The sequence below is a fragment of the Cavia porcellus genome, unplaced genomic scaffold, assembly GCF_034190915.1.
Source record: "Cavia porcellus strain 051 isolate PalLab524CR breed Dunkin Hartley unplaced genomic scaffold, mCavPor4.1 scaffold_17, whole genome shotgun sequence".
NCBI classification, from domain to species: Eukaryota; Metazoa; Chordata; class Mammalia; order Rodentia; family Caviidae; genus Cavia; species Cavia porcellus.
In genome coordinates, this window is record NW_026947500.1 from 4,696,850 (window position 1) to 4,715,908 (window position 19,059).

Below are 19,059 nucleotides of genomic sequence, written 5' to 3' on the forward strand. Positions count from 1 at the left end.
AAATGTCAGGTTGGATTTGTTTGTTTTTAATGGCAAAACCAGATGGGAGAATTTTGTGGACTTCCCACCATTCTTTCTGGGGGGCAAGATCCTGCGCTCTATGGATAAGGTAATGAGTTCTGAAAAGACTTGAACACCATCACCTACATCCAAAGAGAACTTTCAGACTCATGTGCCAGGAAGTGTGTGCCAAATGGAGGTGCAAAAGAGGGCAGGGTTCCTCCAGCTGTGCCGGCTGCTGCTCCAGGTACACGGTGTCCTGTTTCCCAGTAACTGCTCCCATGGAAAGTGCTCTTGCTGTGTGAAGTTAGTGTGAATGGAATTTTCCTGTGAAAAAACAGAGCAAACCCTAGTTCTTCCTCTGTTCCTTCTCTTTCTTATATTAAGTGGCAACCCCTAATCTCTAATAAATTCCGGCTTACAATCACATTGACAGTATCAGAGTTACTGGCACTTAAAAAGTCCCCCCAGATTAAAACAAAAGATTCTCTTTCTTTGCTATCTTTGTACTGTTTAACATGAATATTTCAACAGTCTTAGTTTTCCAAACTTGCAAACAAGAGAGAGTGATCTGACCCACAGTATGTTGATTTACCATGTAGCTATAACCTTGAGATAAGAAGTAAAGGAAAAAGTCAAAACAGCTCAAACTAAATACTAACGGAAGCAAGACTATCTTCACGCAGACCCCTTTGCCCACCATCAGGGAACAAACTGGCATTAGCACAGGCAATGTTGGACACAATCAGGTCTGTACTTGTGCAGCTCCATGAGTCCCCAGATGTATTGTTGAGAAGTCTAATGTATTAATTAATTTGTTCAACCAATATTTATTGCTGTGTGGTCCTCTGTGCCAGATGGGGCTCTAGGGGTGAAGGTATCCTACATATTGAAGGGGTGCCTAAGACACCAAGTCTATGTCCTGGCAGAATATTGTGTATCTAATGCTGTTAGAAAAAAAATCAGAGACTGCAGCCCACAGTGTGGAGAGAAGATGAGAAACAGCCTGAGCTAATTTCCTAGGTTCTGCATATCCAGGAATGTGACTGTCAAAATCTGCATTAGTGCAATGCAAAATCTGTGCAATAGAAAATCAAAAAGGAAAACCACACTCAAAAGCAAGCTTCTTCCCACTGCTCATGCAGGGTCCTTGGACAGATTTTACCAAATCAATCAGGAAAAATCAGATCTACAGTTCATAAGATGATGGAAAGAGGCAGCAGTTCTAACTGTGCATTTGTTCCATGCCAAAATAAAGACAGAATGCCCCAATGTAATAACACGTGGCTTTGCTGAGCATCCCTGCTGGATTAAGCTCAGTTTAATCATTTACATATGTATTGTTATTTATTGTTATTGTTTATTTAATTTAATGTATTGTTAATTTAATTGTATTTAATCTCACACTGACCATCTTTTGAAATTGATTTTATTCCCTTTTCCTACTTAAAAAAAAAAAAAGAAAGAAAAGAAAACCCAGGAAAGTTAAGTTACTTGCCATTCTTCAAGAATGCAAACCTGGCAGAGTGCAACCAGAATCAGATTCCAGTTCTATGTGACCCAAAATTCATATTGTAAACCAGTAAATGTCCATGCACAAGATAATCTTTCATCCTTTTACTTAAGAAAAAAGCATTATTGTTGAATAGAAAATTTATTTAGATAGCTTCAGAATGTGTTGTCTTCACTTTCAAACATGTCCAATGAGTCAAAATTAAATGCCACTTTCTCAAATGCATGAAAAACTAAGAGATAACTTGCAATTGCTTAATTGTACATAAACCCAACATCTCAACAAAGAACGAAGACTCAAGAATAAGTGAACATCTGTATTTTGTTCAATTGATAGCTCATTTCTTGAAGTTTATTGTGTTTTATAATTTCATTCATGGATCTTTGCGCTTTATTTGAAAATTGAATTAATAAGCATAAAATAACAAGAGTGTAGTCAGTCTGGTGAAAACAATATGAACTCCATAATGAAACTGATGCCTAAGTGGGGAGGAAGCCATATCAAAAATCTTCATCAAAAACTCAAATATAATTGTGGTGGAATTAAACTTTGAAAAGAGGTGAAAGGTTCACTTTTGCCTTAAATCATTGACATGAAATGAAAAGTGATCCGAGTGCTTATTTTTACTGTGTTTTGTGGGAAAGTGTGCTGGGAATGTGGATCTATTGTGCACAAAGGATGTTGGCTTTATGCTGGAACCACTGGGCAGGTTGAGTTGAGAAACAATTAGCTCAGTCAGCAAGCCTTTGAATCTGATTAAGCCAGGAAGTGGTCATTCCCCTCCCCAGGACCGGGCAGAATGAAGGGACTCAAGGCATCAACTCCAAAACCAGTAATAGAATTTACTGTGTGTAATTTATGTCAAGGATTATGTTATTACATTTTCGCCTTTGGTGAAACAAGAACAATCATGTCTCCAAGTAGATCAACAGTCCACGTGTGTCATGGCTACTGTTTCTAAGAAACTTCTGTTTATTGAGGCCCGTCATAACCTCATGTTTTGGCAACAAACATCTTTGAGAGGCAGGACCTAAGTCATAGAGAAAAATGAAGGTCTTATATCGAACTGCTGGACAGCTTTTCATTACTCTGGGGAGTTTAAGTGTAGTTTCTGGAGTTATTGCTTTCTTCCCTGTCTTTTCTTACAAGTTTTGGTTCACCGGATGGAGTATACGGATCGCTTGTCCCATCTGGAATGGAGCTTTGGTAGGAATGTATTTTATTACATGTATTGAGAGAATAACGGAAGATGGTGGTATAGTCAGGGCATGGGAGGGCAAGTGGGAAACAGAATAATGCCCTTTTAAAATATTCCAACAGTGTGACAAGATAAAATGCTGTAGAATATCAGAATTTAACTTAGAACATAGCTTTCTACAGATTGTATCTAAAGTTTTTCTTAATATTACTCTATGTTGTATACATGCATATATTCTGTCTTATATTCGTGCATATTTATAATGAAGTGTTGCTAAAGAAATTCTTAGAAAGTTGCTTTATTTTGATCCTCTTGCCTTGATTTTCTCAAATCAGAAACTGTCTTTCCAAAATCTGATTACTGAATTGAGATGAAGACATAAGCTATCAAATAATTTTAAAATGGAAAACAAAGTCCAGTCATTTTCAAACTGAAAATAATTCAGGAAATGAGGCACTGATTTCATTGACTTTGCAAGTGTACCAGGAAAATATAGGTGTGCCAAGTACAGTGTCTGCGCTGCAGACGTGCTCAGTGTGTGTTCTCTGGGTGATCCCACAGATAAACTATTGGGCTGATACCTCAGCTCCACCTGGCCTTGGGAATAAGTGGCTTTCGTGGTTGTAAAACTTAGGAGCATTGACAGAGGAGGCCCATCTCCCTAACAAATCCATCTCTCATTATTTCCCATGACATCTGACATTCACCACCGGAGACGGGAGGGTTTGGTTTTGCAGACTTTTTCTTTTATCTTAAGGAAATTTCTGTTCAAATGTAGCCACTCTTAGGTGGGGCAACATCTTCAATGCTTAAATAATCGAAACATTGTAAACCTGAAAACAAGACCCAAAGGAGTGCCCTTTTAATCTAGTTATGAAATATGTATGAGCTGACAGCTCACTATGGCCCTGGGTTCCTATGGAGGGTACAATGGGGTCTTGATTTTAAAGATTCTGCCAAGTAAGGTTTAATGATGGGGTACAGATGGGGAAACAGGGTTCAAGTTCTGACCTTAATGTTCTTAATATGGAGTCAACAGCAAGCCGCCATTCAACCAACTGGCTCCTCATTGTCTTCACCTGCTATGTGGAGAATTTTACGGGTAAAGAAAAGTCACATGACTTTCTGTCTAACCCTGAGGTGCTCCTCAAGGATGACCCCAGTTTGAACAAAGTTGGTGTGATAAAGAGCTCCGCTAAATAAAGCACCGCTCAAATGCTAGTTAATGCCATGTCTTTTATCCATGCCCTGCTCTCTGAGCAAATGCTTTGTTCCTGATCCGCTACCACCTGCTTCACTCTCCTGTCCTATTCCCTGAGTCCCACCCTGTCACCTCCTGGATTTCAGCTCCCACCACTTGCCTCTTAGCTCACTTTTCTCTCTCTTCACATTGGCAGCCAGATGTTTTTAAACCTGCTGAGGTGTATTTCTGTCTCTGAACCTCTGTCCTGAATGCTCTCTGCCTGAATTCTCCCTGAACTTGGCTCACACCTTAACCTGCTTCAGTTCTTGATTAACCCTTACTTTTCCATTGAGGTCTTTCCACATTACCCTGGTTAATACTGTACCCCACTGCCCTCACTTGACATTTCCAATCTGTCACACTCTGCTCTATTTTTCCCACAGTCCCATCTTCACCCAAGATACTACATAACTTTATTGTCTCTTTGTCCCATTTCCCCCTAAATGTGTATTATACAATGTGTATTACTGCTGTATCTCCAGAACCTGGAACAGAGAGTCACATACTAGATTTTACATAGATATTATTTGAGCAATATTACTGAGTGAACTAATCCTGTGGTTTCCACACAGAATACTGTACACAGTTGAACTCTGAATCAGGTTGCGAGGACTGAAGGTCAAGTTGGCATTTACATTAAAGCCGAAAGTGTTTATGAAAAGAAAAACAGTAAGAATGTTCACTCTTTCAATAACGTCTAATTTTGGAACAACGTGACTTTTTTCCCTAATGAGTTGCCTATTGAACCATGATTCTGTCCAATCAGGGTCAGCTTCAAAACTGTCTACTTAATTCCACAACTTCCCTTACCAGTCACTTCTTAACTTGCTTGCAAAGTATGTCTTCCTCTAGGGAAAAGATAATTTGTACATTTCAATCATGCTGACATTTCCATTTGCAAATGCCTCCAAAATATTCTTAGGACTGATAAGAGAAAGACTTTCTACATGTGATAGAGTGCTCTGTATTTGTTTGGAACCTTTTACTCAAGGCTTTCTAAGTACTTCATAAATATAGATCCACAGGCTTTCCTGACTCCTTTCTGACAGCCACATGATATGTAGTTTTCCTAGAATTTCTGAGCTGGCTTATTTAAAGTCATCAGCTGCTAGAAAGTATGCAGTGAGGAGATTGTAGTACCTTCAAGGTTGAGCCCTATTAATCCTGGAATATGTGGCTTGAAGAGCATGTTCTAATGAAAACACCGAAGCATAGTGAGTTAGATCACAGGACCAATGGTGAGAGAGCTCAAGAACCTGGCCTGTGGTAGCCTGCACCCAGAACCTGCAGGCAGACTGGAACTTGGGTATTGATTAGGGTTCTACTGAGCCAATGCAGGTCCCGGGTTCCTCAGCTGTCAGCAAAGGGGCTTCAGAACACGATTGTTCAAGTCTCTTACAACTTCAAGTAGTCAAGTTTCTCTCAGGCAGTGTCTAAGAAAAACCACAGCTGAATAACAGGTAAACCAAGAAAAGCATATTTGATTCATCACTACTGCAATAGAAGGGGGAAAAAAACCTCTTAGTATAGAATTGGTTCAATTCCAAATATGGCAGAGGCAAGCAGGAATTTATAGCCCAGAAACAGGGTGGGGTCAGTGAGTGGAAAAATACTAAGAGGAAACTTCAGGGATAAAAGGGATATTCTGACTAAAGCAATCTACTGGAATTCTTGCTGAAGACAGTGCAGGGTGGCCAAACATTGCTTAGAGGATGATAGATAAAAGCAAACAGATGTTGAGAAGGTAATCATAGATATTGAGGATGGGGGGATTCTTCTCAAACAGACTTAGCAGAGTGCTTGCTAAAATAGGATTTTATAAACTGAGCCTGGTAGCACACACCTGTAATCCCAGCACTCGGGAAACTGAGGCAGGAGGCTTTCCATGAATTCAAGACCAGCCTGGGTTACAGAAGCAAGATCAAGGCCAGTCTGTGCTATATTTTGAGACCCTGTCTCAAAAAGCGGGCGAGGGAGAGATTTTATAAGGAAGTACACAGATGACCAAGTAGGAAGTTCAGGAACCTCACCAAAGTTGATCAAGCCAAGAATTTTCGTCAGAGATCAATTTTCCACTTAGCTTAAGCAGCTTTATAGTCAGCATGTCTAAAAACAAATTGCTTATTTTGTCTCCAAAACTAGTTCTTTCTGCTCTGACATCCCATTCATTGTCTTGGAAACTCAATTTCAAAGGCTGAGGTGAGTTTTGACTCAATCTTCTTTAAACAATCCCTTCTCAAGCTGTAACATACATGTAAAACCCTGAGGGATGTTGTTGAAAAGCCAGTCCTAAGTGCACAGGTCTGGGTGAGCCTGAGTGTCTGTATGTCTCAGAAGTTCCAGGCGATAGCCACGCTGCTAGTTCCAGGACTGTACTTTGGGCAGCAAAGACCTAACCACACCATCTCTAGCCCACTTCCCTCGGCTCCCCTGGAGTTTCAGTCTTTCCCATGAGACCACACATTCCTTCTTCTTCCTTCTCACTGTGCAGCCCTCCAATTCTTATCACTTCTTACCCTTGCTAAGATTTTATATCTAGGTAACTTTAATGGCCAAACTAACAGAATCCACAGCAGGAGGTGAGCCACAGTGAGCAAGTACAGTCTCATCTACAGTTATACCTGCTCCCAATTACCCGCATTACCACCTGAGCTAGACCTCCTGTCAGATTAGTGGCAGCATTTACATTCTAGTAGGAGCTCGAGCCCTACGTTGAACTGTGCACTTGAGGCAGATTGCACTCCGCAAGACAATCTAATGCCTGATGATCTGAGGTGGAGCTGAGGTGGTGATGCTAGGCCTGGAGAGCAGTCACAAGTACAGGAGAACACTGGTAGAGAAGTTTGACTGCACAGATTTGACCATAAGTCAAAATCCTACCAGTGAGTAGCAAGTCACAAGCTATATCTGGGAGCAGATTTTAGAGCAGCAAGCAAGTTGATGTATTTTCATTGTATATAGCTGCCTCCAGTGGCAGGCTTTAAGTAGGAATTCAACACTTATTTTAATCTACACATGGCCTGCCCATTATTTAATTTGCCAAGTCCATCATGCTTCTTCCCCACACTGTACCCTTGTCTGAGTCACAATACTAATCAAAAATTTCTTAAGATATCCAAAAGTCAACTCAAAATGGCTCAATGGATTAAAGTAAAGGCAGGTATGGCCTTAGTCATTGCTTGGCTGAAGTCATTCTCCCTGGACAAAATACTTGTTTTTTTCCTTATCATACAATTGAAACAATATGATGTTTATACATGAGTGGCATATTTATTTCACTAATAAATGTTATCAAGGTGCATCCATTTACCTATAAAATGTCCAATTTATTATTCTTTGTGACTGACTAGTATTGCATTATATAGAAATACCACATCTTTTTTATCCATTAGTCCATGGACATTAAGGTTGTTTCTAAAATCTAGCTATTATAAACTATGCTGCTATAAACATGGGTACACATATATTACTGTGGTGTGATGCTTTTTAATTCTTTTGGGAAGATATTCATAAGGGGAATAGCTGGGTTGAATGGGACCTCCAATCTTAGTTTTTTGAGGAATCTCAATACTGATTTTCACAGTGGTTATACCAGTCTGCATTCCCACCAGTAATGGAGAAGGGTTCCTTTTCCCCCAAAGCCCTTCCAGCATTTGTTTTTGATTGATTTCTTAATACTAGCCATTCTTTCTGGGGTAACGTGAAATTTCAATGCTGTTTTAACTTGCATCTCTCAAATGACCAGTGCTGCTGAACATTTTCTTCATGTATTTATTTGCTGTTTGTACTACTGCATCTGAGAAGTGTGTGTTCATCTCAGATGTCCACTTTTGGATTGGATCTTTAAATCTGGGAGGGCTGATTTTTTTTTTAGTTCTTTATATGTTCTCAATAATAACCCTTTATCTGAGGAACAGCTGGCAAACATTTTCTTCCACATAGCAAGTTGTTTCTTTTTTTCTTTTTTCTTTTTTTTGTCTTTTTCCTTTTTATTGGTACCGGGAATCGAACTCACGACTGTCTGCTTTCAAGACAGGAGCTTATGCCGCTGAGCTAAATCCCCAGCCCCTAGCAGGTTGTTTCTTTACTCTGTTGGTGAGTTCTCTTGCTGTGAAAAAGCTTTTCAGTAGGATGAGATCCCATTTGTTGATTTTTTGTGATAAATCACTCTGGGTTTTATTCCTAAAGTCTTTGCCTACACCAATGTCTTCAAGAGTTTTGCCTACTCTATCTCCCAGAACATTTAATGCTTCTGTTTTCATATTAAGATCTTTCATCCATTCTGATTTTAGCTTAGTACATGGTGAAAGATATGGGTCCAGTTTTAATATTTGGCTTGTGGAAAGCCAGTCTTTCCAACACCACTTATTACAAAGACCATCTCTCTTTCAATAATTATGATTAGCACCTTTATCAAAGATAAGGTAGCTTAGTGTGTCTGCAGTTATTTCTGCATCTTCTAATATATTCCATTGATCTTCAGTTCTGTTTTTTTTTTTCTGGTATCACACTTTTTATCACAATAGCTTTACAGTATTTCAAGTCAGGGATTGTGATGTCCCCTGTCTTGTCTTTGTTGCCCAGGATTTCCTTTGCTATTCTAGGTCTCCTCTTATTCCAGATGAATTTTAGGATGGTTTCCTCTAATTCTGTAAGATACTCTATTGGGATTTTGATTGGAATTGCATTGACTATGTATAACAGTTTTGGAAGTATGGCCATTTTCAGTATATTGGTTCTTCCTATCCAAGAGCATAAGATATCTCTCCATTTTCTAACATCCTCATCAATCTCCTTTTTCAGAGTACTATAGTTTTCAATGTAGAGGTCTTTTATATCTTATATCTTAGATTGATTCCTATGTATTTCTTTTTTGGGAGGGTGCTTTGTAAAAGGTGTTCCTCTGATTTCTCTCTCAGTGAGTTTGTTATTCGTATGCAAGAAGACTATTGATTTTTGAGTGGTGATTTATAACCAGCTACATTACTAAATTTGCTTATTAAATCTAGAAGTCTTGTGGTGGAGTCTTTGGGGTCTTTTAAGTAGAGTATCATAACATCTGCAAATAATAATTTAACTTTTTCCTTTCCTATCTTTATTCCTTTTATTTCTTTCTCTTGTCTTATTGCTCTGGCTAAAGTTTCCAGGACTATGTTGAATAGGAGTGAAGACAATAAACATCCTTGTCTGGTTCCTGATTTTAGAGTATAACTTTTCAATTTTTGTTTGCTTTGTCTGATGTTGGCTGTTCATTTGTTGTAGATGGCTTTTATTAGATTGAGATAAAGGCCATCTATTCCAATTTTCTCTAGATTTTTTTTTATCATGAATGGGTGATGGACTTTGTCAAATGTTTTTTCTGCATCTATTGAGACAATGATATCATTTTTGTTTTTGTTTTTCAGAAAAGCAGTCATCACTGGGAACACATTTAGTTAAACAGAGTGGATTGCAAAACTTATATAACACATTCAATTTGCTCAATAAACTCAATCTGTCGCTCGGGGAGACTGACAGCTGTGTTCAATTTGGCAGATTAAGTGGCTGTGTTCAAAGTCAGACTGGAATTATGGGGGCAATAAGTGAACATTGGAATTTTTACACTTTTCAAAAATGTCAGATTCTAAAAGAGATTGAGCCAGGGCTTTTTCTCTCCCAGCTGGTACATGATCACTTACCTCAGCTTTCAGGAGTTTGAACATTGCTTCCTTGCCACAAAAGACCCCTAAACTGGGAAGGAATGAATCCACAACCCATTTGTGAACAAACAGGTGAGTCAGTTTTTTTGTGTGCTAGAAAAGGAACAATTGCTTAAGATTGCAGATAATGATGACTTTAAAAGTATGTTTGAGACAGCCTCAAATTTCCATACATTGTGGATTCACATCAAGACAGAAAATCCTAAGATTGCCCCAGAACCACTGAAAGTCTGATTCTTTTCCTAACAGCCTATTTTTGTGAATTGGGGTTCTCTGCAGTGACAGCAAACTGAACATAATCAATATATTTTTGGTGTCACCGCCTCTCATCTCACCCAGATGGGACCATGTATTGCAAGATAACAAACTCAGTCCACCCCTTGGTTCTGTATTATGGTGCATTATACAATTATTTCATTATATAAATACAACGTAGTAATAGACATAGAGTGCACACTAAATGAAATGAACTTGAATAATTTCACACTCCCTTCCCTCAGTCTGTACAAAAATTATCTTCCATGAAACCTCTGTCTGGTATATAAAATGCTGGAGACCACTGAATTAGTGGGCTATAAGGCAAATCTATTAATAGCTAGCAGAATTTATAAGAAATAGAAGTGAACAGAATAGAGAGTATTTGAGGGCATCACATACTTAAGTATATTTTTGCTAGATATAAAAATATTTATAAGTAGGCCATAATCCAGATATATTCCTTACTGAGAAAAGTTTTAAATGAGATGTGAAGACAAGGACTCCAGATCTCGAGGTCTTACCCCATCCCAAGACAGCATGTCTGGGACTCCTAGCTCTTCTTTCTGTGCTTTTCTTTTCAGTCAGGTTAGTTTCTTCTTCAAAAGCCTCTGGTACTGTTTTATTGTCCCCAAAGAAAACTCACACCTATCTGCAGTGTTTAGTCAAGTGCCTCACACGTATTGGCCTGGTTTTTGAGAACTTCGCCCTGGTTTGACATGCCTTTCAACACTCATTTTCTACTCTTCTCCAGCAGCCAGCCCTGTTGCAGTTCTGGGCTCTGTTTTTCGTGTTTCCCACCCAGATTGTTACTTCTCCACCTTTGCACATGCCACTCCCTGCCAGGACTGCCCTTTCTGTATCACCTCCCACTGGGTCACATCCCTCTTTCAAATTTCCTCAGACCCTCGTTGCCTACAATGCCTTCATCATTGATTTTTGTTAATCCCAGAAGTGATATCTTATCATTCAAGTTCTTCTCATGTAGAAAGAATTTCATCTTGTCCAAATTGGCCGACGTTCTTATTTGTGCATTTTCAGACTTCCAAGTTCTAATGAGTCAGAACCATGATTTGTACCATTATTATTTAGTGTCTTGCTCCTTTTAACTTCTCTGTGCCTCATTTGAGAAATGAGACAATATCTCCAAGTGAGGGGCCGTCTAAGGACTAAGTGAGTTAACACATGTGAAGTGTTCAGTCAAATGCCTAGCATATATTAAGCACTCAATAAACATTAACAACTGTTATCATCCATTTATCTGCCTATTACTTACCTGGCTTATAGTGCACCCACAGAAGATGCTTTCATGTCAATAAATTGTCCCATATTAATGTAATTCTTCTAAAAAGTTTCTGTTTCTGCTGTGACCTCGCTCTGCTTCCTTCAATTCATCCCCTTCTGTGAACTGTATCCTTTCCTTAAGCAATTTAAAGATGTAATGGGAGGACTCACAATTACCATACAATCAAAGTTGTTAGCAGCAATTGTTACCAAACCCAAGTGATGTCAGTGAAAGCCCCAAAAAGCAAGGCAATAGCAGGTCAAGCAGGGTGCTTTTCCTAGTCAGGGCTGGGAGGCCTCTGCATTCTGTCCTTCCCCCAACTGCACTGCTGCACCCAAATTTTCAGCTCTGAGACACCCCCTCTTTCTCATTTCCTCTGCACTCTTGACGTGTCTACTCTATTCTCAAATCTCTTCCTTTTTTATTATCTTCTACTCCCTATCTAAAAATAAAATTTACAAAACAAAAAAAGAGTGGCTGCGACCCTTGCGGGGCGGGGGAAGACCCACGCTTGCCCCTGCATGGTGGGGGTCACTGGTGTGCTAAGCTACTGAGCTGCCATCCCATGCCCGTCCCATCCCCAGGCTGAATTTAACAAGTTATTGAACAGCGTTCATACTCAGCCCACTCCATGAAAGATCTTTTTCAAAGTTTTGTGTAAGCAAAGCAAAATTCAAGCTGACAGTTACAGCAGAAATAACAGGCAACAGCAATTCTGCATCATTTTTCAACTTTTGAAAGGAAAGAAACAGCTCATGCCAAAGTAATTAAGGCAACCTGGAATCCAAGCATCTGATAATGTGAGCTATCTTCTGCAACAGAGGGGTGTGAGTCTGTCTCCTTTGCTTTTATCTTGCTTCCACATTTCTCTCTGATTAATGACAGAGGAGTGATGTGTCAATTGAGGGCCAAGCCTCTGGACGCCTAGACTAGCCCCAGGCCTCCCCGTAGCATCAGTTACACTTGCTCTTATTAATCTACTATTTGTTGTACTATTTATGCTGGCTCAATCTCCATAGGGTCCCTTGGAAACTTTCCTCTTTCAGAATCAAGCTAGGAACCTCTTTTGACTACAGATGGTTCTGTTTTTAACCATGGGAGTTTTATGGAATGGTCATGTCAAGTCTGGAATTTCAGGCTCAGCTATGTGAGTTTTGTGTAGGAGTGTGTATGTATGTGTGAGTGAGCGTGTGTGTGTGTGTGTATGTATGTGTGCATGTGTGTGTTTCCCTCTCTCAAACTCTTTAAATCCAACATTCAAAATAAAATATGCCAGCAGAAAATGAAAAGTTAAGTCTCCAAACAACAAATATCCCAAACCTGGAGCCACAAAAGCAGCATACCACAAAACCGTGTCTATTTCTCTGAAAAACCAAAAATGCTGTTTTTAGATTTGCGCATATTCAATATCTGATGTTAGGTATATCTCTTATTGGTGTTTTCTCTTAATCCCAAAACATTCCTTGATGAAGATCAAATGATTTATATGGGTTGAGAACAAGCAACTCCTAGTTTCAATTGCCACAAGGTCTTCTTTATCAGACTTGGTGTTGAATCAAAGATGATCTCAGAGGGGTTTTTGGGGGCGAGGATTCATTATCAAATACTCAATTCTTGTGACACTATTCTCTCTTTGTTAACTGTTTTCATTCTGCACTTTGGGCTTTTTCCTTCCATGAGGACTATAAAGAAAAACTCTCTTTTGAAAAGCCGGACATCTCTGCAGCGGAACAATCAATGCCACATCATGCATTCATTCTAATGATAATTTTTGGTATTTGAGAAGCAGAGATCATGCATTTATATCCCTCTGTCAATCTAAGGCTGTGGAATCTCAAATGAAAGCATCTAACAAAAGATAATGCCACCCCTGGGAGGGATTTCAGGGTTCTGTGACAGGTCTCTATCCCAGTTCCTCCTATTTTCAACTTTAGAACTTTGTGAGCATGATGAAGAAAAGATAATTAGTCAAATTAGAACATATGGCAAGGGCTATAAAGCTAAACTCATATTATGGCGACACCTCACAGCAGCAGAGGTTGTAATTGCAATGACAAAGGCGACACAAAGAATCAAACTTTGAGCTATATGAATCATGGCTTTATAACACTCATTGCATCACAGTTTCTTCCACAGAGGAAGAAGAGACCAGAGCCACAAATCCATTTAGCCATTCAGCGCTCGTTCTGACTCCTGGTAAAGTCGTCAAACTGAAAGACAGTGAACTCCTTCCAGAGGAACCTCATATCGTGGATGTCACTTTCCCGTTCTCTTTTCACAGGCCATCACGGCTGGTGTGCTTCTACTGTTGTCTTACAAACAGTGGACACAGCGATACCTGGTAAATATATAGATGTGGGACAGACTGGTCAAGTGGGTTTGAAGTCAACTCACCGCTCCACTAGGACAGAACATGGAGAATGGGATTTCCAGTTATAATGCAATTTGACCCAATGGGGCCCTTACTAAGATGCATTTCAGTAACAAACTATGTTCCAAATGAATGATTTTTAAAATCTGATGTCTGCTCCAAACAATTTCTACAAATTCCTGTGACTAAAATTGCTCTTAGGGATCACAGAGTCAAGGTTAATATGCCTGAGTTTCATTTTGGAAGAATGTATCTCCTTGTTCCTCTGCTTTTGTTTGTTTGTTTGTTTATTCATTTATTTTTATGCTGTTGGGAACTGAACCCAGGGCCTCATGCCTGCCGTACCACTGAACTACATTCTCATCCTTTAATACAATATAGTTTTAAATCTCAAATTCTCAGTCTGAATTCACTTTTTCATCTCTCTGTTACCTCTCTAAAAGATGAAATACCTATGATGTCTTTCATTTCAATAACACAGAGCCAGAATTAGATTTACTCCCATAGTGAAGGCTGCCTTTTTCAAACACCAACACATGTGAAAATCTTGATACAATGCAGATTCTGATTCACCAGATCTGGAAAGGTCTAAGATTCTATATTCTGATGGTCTCCCAACATAATGATAGTACTATTGGTCCATGAATCTACTCTATATGGCAAGGCCTCCAAGGAGAGATTCTGTTGTTTGTTTGTTTTTGTCTATTTGAGACAGGGTTTCACTTTGTACCCAGGATGGCCTTTACCACAATCCTCCTGCCTCAGCCTGCAGAGTGTTGGGATTATAGGCATGCACCATCATACCTGGAGAGAGATTCTGTTTATTCACTTTTGTTTCCCCTAACCCAGACTAATTCTCTACATATGATAGAAATTGAATTGATTTCACTTTTACTTCAGCTGCTTGACATGTATTTTCTCTCCTAGTGTGATCTGAAGCAGAGAATACCATGGTTTAGAGAGAAAGTTGTGACCTATTTCTCCTTCTTTTCCTAGCAGGGGAGATCAGTACCTCTTTTCCTATTGCTAAGGAGCTTTTAAAGTATCTCATCTCCAAAATAATCATTTGTTTCTGCTTAATTTTCAGTGGGAAGTTTGTTTCACCTTTGTGATTCTGAGCATTCTTGGATGTCCACTTCATTTTGCAGTAGCCTTGGAATCCGCTCTTCTTGGCCCCTATTGCTTCTACTCATTTTCAGGAATCGCAGGGACCAATTACCTTGGTTATGCAGTTGCCTTTCCTTTTCCGTACACAAGATTCCCATCCGTTTGTGTGGACCCACTCCACTATGAAGAGTACCACCTGACACTTCAAGCCATTGACTTGTGCCTGAGCTTGGCTCTGTTCTGTGTGTCTCTGACAGTGTTCATCAGGATTTCTGCAAGACTAATCCAGAATGGACACATCATTGTAAGTGTCAACCATGGGGAAGCTGGAGCTTGACCAATGGCAGTGAACAAAATGGAAGGGCTCATACAGAAATCTCAATCCCTCTCTCTCCGTCCCTCCCCCTCCCTCCCTCCCTTCCCTCCCTTCCCTCCCTTCCTCCTCCCTTCCTCCTCCCCTCCTCCTCCTCCTCTTTCTTCTTCTCCTTCTTCTCTCTTTCTCTCTCTCCCTTTTCCTCTTTTTCTCCCCCTTTCTAATGTTTGCCACTGTATCCTATATGACTATGCCACTAAGCCTCACACATTGTAGGTGTGCAATAATTGTTTTTGGATGAATAAATAGAAATATATTGATGTGATTTTACTTATCTCTGGAATCTAAAAAATTCAATCTCATAGAGTCAAAGAGTAGGATAGTTGTTGCCAGACCCTAGGAGTGGGTGGCAGGAAACAGAGACACTTCCACCAAAGAGGAAACTTTCAACTACATGATGAATAGGTTCTGCGGAGCTAATGTGCAGCATCATAACTATAGAGAACAAGACTATATTGTATACACAAAATCTGCTAAGAGAGTAAATATTAACTATTCTCACCAAACACACATATACACGGTAACCCTGTGAGGTGACAGACATGTGCTAAGTTGATTGTGGTAAACATTTCAATCACCATGTCATACTGCTTAAATGTGTATAATATTAACTGTTAGTTTTTCATTCCTCAAAAGCTGAAAATAATGAAGTAGAAATAAAGTAGGAAATACTAAAGTTTTTATAAGTATTCATTGTACATCCCATTATCTTGTTCTAAGTTGGAGAGATCATAAGAATATTGACTTCTTTTGCTGAGAAAATTTATGTTACAATAAAACAACCACAGGCTGATGATGTGGCTCAGTGGTAGAGTTCTTGTCTTGCATGCATAAGGCCCTGGGTTCGATCCCCAGCACTGAAAAAATAAAATAAAATAATCTTGAATTTTAAACCAAAACTTTTATATAAGGCTTTGTATATTATTTTGTAGTTTCTAATGTTGGGTTAAAGTTGATGCTTTTTTTCCTTTGTTTGTTTTTGTGGTGTTAGGGATTAAACCCAGCATCTTGTACACGCAAGGCAAGAGCTCTACCACTGAACTGAGCCACATCCCCAGGCCAAAGAAACCTTGTGCCGGCTGGAAATAGAGCCTAGGTCAACATTGTGGAAGGTAGCTATGCTCACCACTATACCACCAATGCAGACTGCTTCATTTTATCTGATTAAATTTTACACTATAAAATTGCATTAATTGAGACAAATATTAAGAGTATTTTGTGGAAATTGACATGGCAGCATCCTTCATGTTTTTAATATTAGTTAGATGCAGACAGCTTAATTTAGTTTTTAATCCCATGATTTTCAGAACGTACACATGTTCCATGACTAGACAGTGGGAGAATGTACACATGCTCCACTGTTTCTATTGTACCCCAACAGAGAGGCTCATATATTCCAACATCAAGTTAAGCTTTCTAGCTCCTTCCAGAGGGCTAACATTAATACTGAGATGATGCTAATGCCGAGCGGAAGTACTGAGCTCGGGGATGAAAAGTGATGGTGCTGACCTTTAATCTCAGTGAAAGAAGTTGAAGGGTGCCAGCCTGGGCAATGTAGGGAGATGCAGTCTCAAAATTAAATAAAAAAGAGATGGGGATGTAAGTAAATGGCAGAGTTTTGTCTAGCATGAGCCAGGCTCTGAGTTCAATTCCCAGGACCATAAAATAACAACAACAGAATACTTACTATGTGTCAGTGTACTTACACACTTTCCTGAGGCTAAAAATTTCATGTAACTTTCCCAAAGTCACACAGCTAATAAATAGTGGGGCCAAATCGAGAACTTAGAATTTGCTCTCTGATTGGGCCAGGTTCATCTTGACCCTCCCATCATCTACCTCGCAGCTCCTGCCCTCTGTAATGGCCCGCAGGAATATTAAAGCAGGGTTTCTGGTGGAAGAGTACAGGGACCTCTGACTTCAAATTCTTAAGGTTGTTGCTAACGCTTATCGTTTTGTGGGATGATCAGCCTTCTTCAGAAAGAAGTAACTCCCACTGCACTCTCGTGCTGGCCTTAGGATTCCGGTTAGTATCATAAATTTGGATAATGTTAGCCAGTTTGTTTTTCTTCTAGGTTGATTCTGTCTGCCCCAAACGGCAAAGCTGGAATACAAGAACTTGGCATTCTTGATGCCTTTTGTGGTCATTTCTGTCCTCTTAAATGTCTACATAAGTCTGCAAAGGAAATCCTGTACATTCTTAAGAATAGAGTTGATTTTTAAAGGAGGCTTGCCAAGAGTTGAGACAAGCAAACCACAGTTACCTCCCCCACTGTACTGCTAGTGCATCTGGAAGTTTAATATTGAGATTTCTTCTTGTGGTGGGCATCCCGCATTCTCTGCACCACTTTTTGAAAGGAATGTGTGCCTAGGTGAACCAGTCCACTCCCCAGCATGGGGAAGTTCATTAGACATCTACCTGTCACCTTATGCATGACACTCCTGACATCTAGTTATAGCATGTAATGGGGAACAAGGGAGAAAACATGAGTGAAAATGAATTGAGACCAGAGACAACCTGAGGTTAGAGGCGAAGTTCTCCAACTTTAAAGTCTCGCCTTTGCTCATGTTGATTAGGATACAGGTTCTTGATGTGTGACTTCTCAGCCAGGTACTGGCTCCAGCACAACTGTAATGCATATTTTGAAGCTGGAAATGATATCAGAACCACCCAGGATTCTTGTTAAATTAGATTCCTGAGTCTCAGCTGATCCTCCTACGGCAGAACACCTGGGTTTGGAGGTGCAGTATTGCCTAATGCAACTCCAAAAAATTCTAATAGCCATGAAAATTTAAGAGTCAGAATTTTGCTCTATTGCTTTAAAGATGCTCTTCCTAGCCTACATCTCTTAGCCTACATACCTTCCGAATGGGCTCAATTTCCCCATCTACATAGAATTAGGCACTGATTTGTGTAGAAGTTTTAGATCAACTGGATAAGCAGTATTTTGTTCAGTATTTTGGGGTGACTTGGCATTGTTTAATCCACAATGGTAGCAGGTCACGTCTCATCAGCAAGGATGAGTGGCTGATATAATAGGACACGAGGCTCTATATTAATAAATACTACCTTGCCTGAGGCATGAGGTGCACAGGGAGCCTAAGAAACCAGCACACAGAACCCTCAGCTGTATTTCAGCACAGCCTCCAATGGTGGTTTTTTTTCCCCTACAGTGTTTTAAATGTATTAATAAATGAATTATTTATCAAAATGGCAGAAACACACAACTCTCTTAGGAAAAAACATTAATCTATCCAGATACAGAATTCTGCAAATTGTTTGTACCTGTAATTAACTCATATTCAGTAGTGTTGTTAGATTCTCCATGCACTGAAAGTGATAAGCACTACTTTTCAAAATTTCACTTAAATTATAACAAATATTAAAGGAGGCCACGAGTCCACACCTCTCTGTTTTATAAACGAAACACTTACAATGCTTTAAAAATTGCATTTTTAAGTGTCACTCTGAAAATGAATGTTTTTTAAAAAACAATGGGCACCAACAAACCTGAGTCATAGGAGTCTGAGTTTATAGAAAAAAAAAAAGAAAGAAAAACATGATAGTCTAAGGAAAACTTGGGAAAATAATTACTTTGATATTGTATTGAAATAAATTATAAAGCAGAGTCAATTTTAAAAGATTCATTTTTTAAAAGATATTGTGATAGAAAATGATCACTTCTAAGAGGTTTTTCTCCCTATAAACTCAAAATATGTTTTCAGAAATGAATCGAGAACCCCCTAAAGGAATCGCCACATCTATGATTTCTTTCCTCCTCATGCTTTAATAAAATTACAGTCATCTTGTTAAAGGTCACACAGTGAAAGGTGTGTGAAGTCTGGTCAATTGGTACCCAACTCAAACCACAGTGAAAAATGCTTGAAAGAAAAGAGAAGGGTCTGATGACTCTGATAAACACAAAGGCGTGTGTGAGGCCTTCTGACTGCACAGGCTGTGTGAGAAGGAGGAGAGGCTGGGAAATGAGTGAGAGCCACCCCTTAGGCGGCTCGG

General features: G+C 39.4%; 1 protein-coding gene and 1 long non-coding RNA gene across 2 annotated transcripts in view; one reads left to right on the forward strand and one right to left on the reverse strand.

Moving 5' to 3' along the window:
* The first annotated feature begins 1,769 nt into the window (after window positions 1-1,769).
* On the forward strand, window positions 1,770-18,868 carry Tmem212 (transmembrane protein 212). The gene is made up of 4 exons (XM_003463525.4): window positions 1,770-2,719; window positions 13,475-13,534; window positions 14,652-14,975; window positions 16,036-18,868. The coding sequence occupies exons 1-4, from the start codon at window positions 2,561-2,563 to the stop codon at window positions 16,087-16,089; spliced, it is 597 nt and encodes a 198-aa protein (XP_003463573.2). The 5' UTR covers window positions 1,770-2,560; the 3' UTR covers window positions 16,090-18,868.
* Window positions 13,398-19,059, reverse strand: part of LOC134470836 (uncharacterized) — an 80,458-nt gene continuing 74,796 nt past the window's right edge. Inside the window, exon 4 of the long non-coding RNA XR_010039991.1 lies at window positions 13,398-13,531. This is a non-coding gene — a long non-coding RNA (uncharacterized LOC134470836). The remainder of the gene's footprint in view (window positions 13,532-19,059) is intronic.

Bases quoted from the DNA above. Each gene is read 5' to 3' on its own strand.
- Tmem212 (XM_003463525.4), top strand. From the start codon at position 2,561: ATGAAGGTCTTATATCGAACTGCTGGACAGCTTTTCATTACTCTGGGG. The intron at 2,720-13,474 runs GTAGGAATGTAT...CTCTTTTCACAG, and splicing joins CCATCTGGAATGGAGCTTTG to GCCATCACGGCTGGTGTGCT. The intron at 14,976-16,035 runs GTAAGTGTCAAC...TTGTGGTGTTAG, and splicing joins TCCAGAATGGACACATCATT to GGATTAAACCCAGCATCTTG.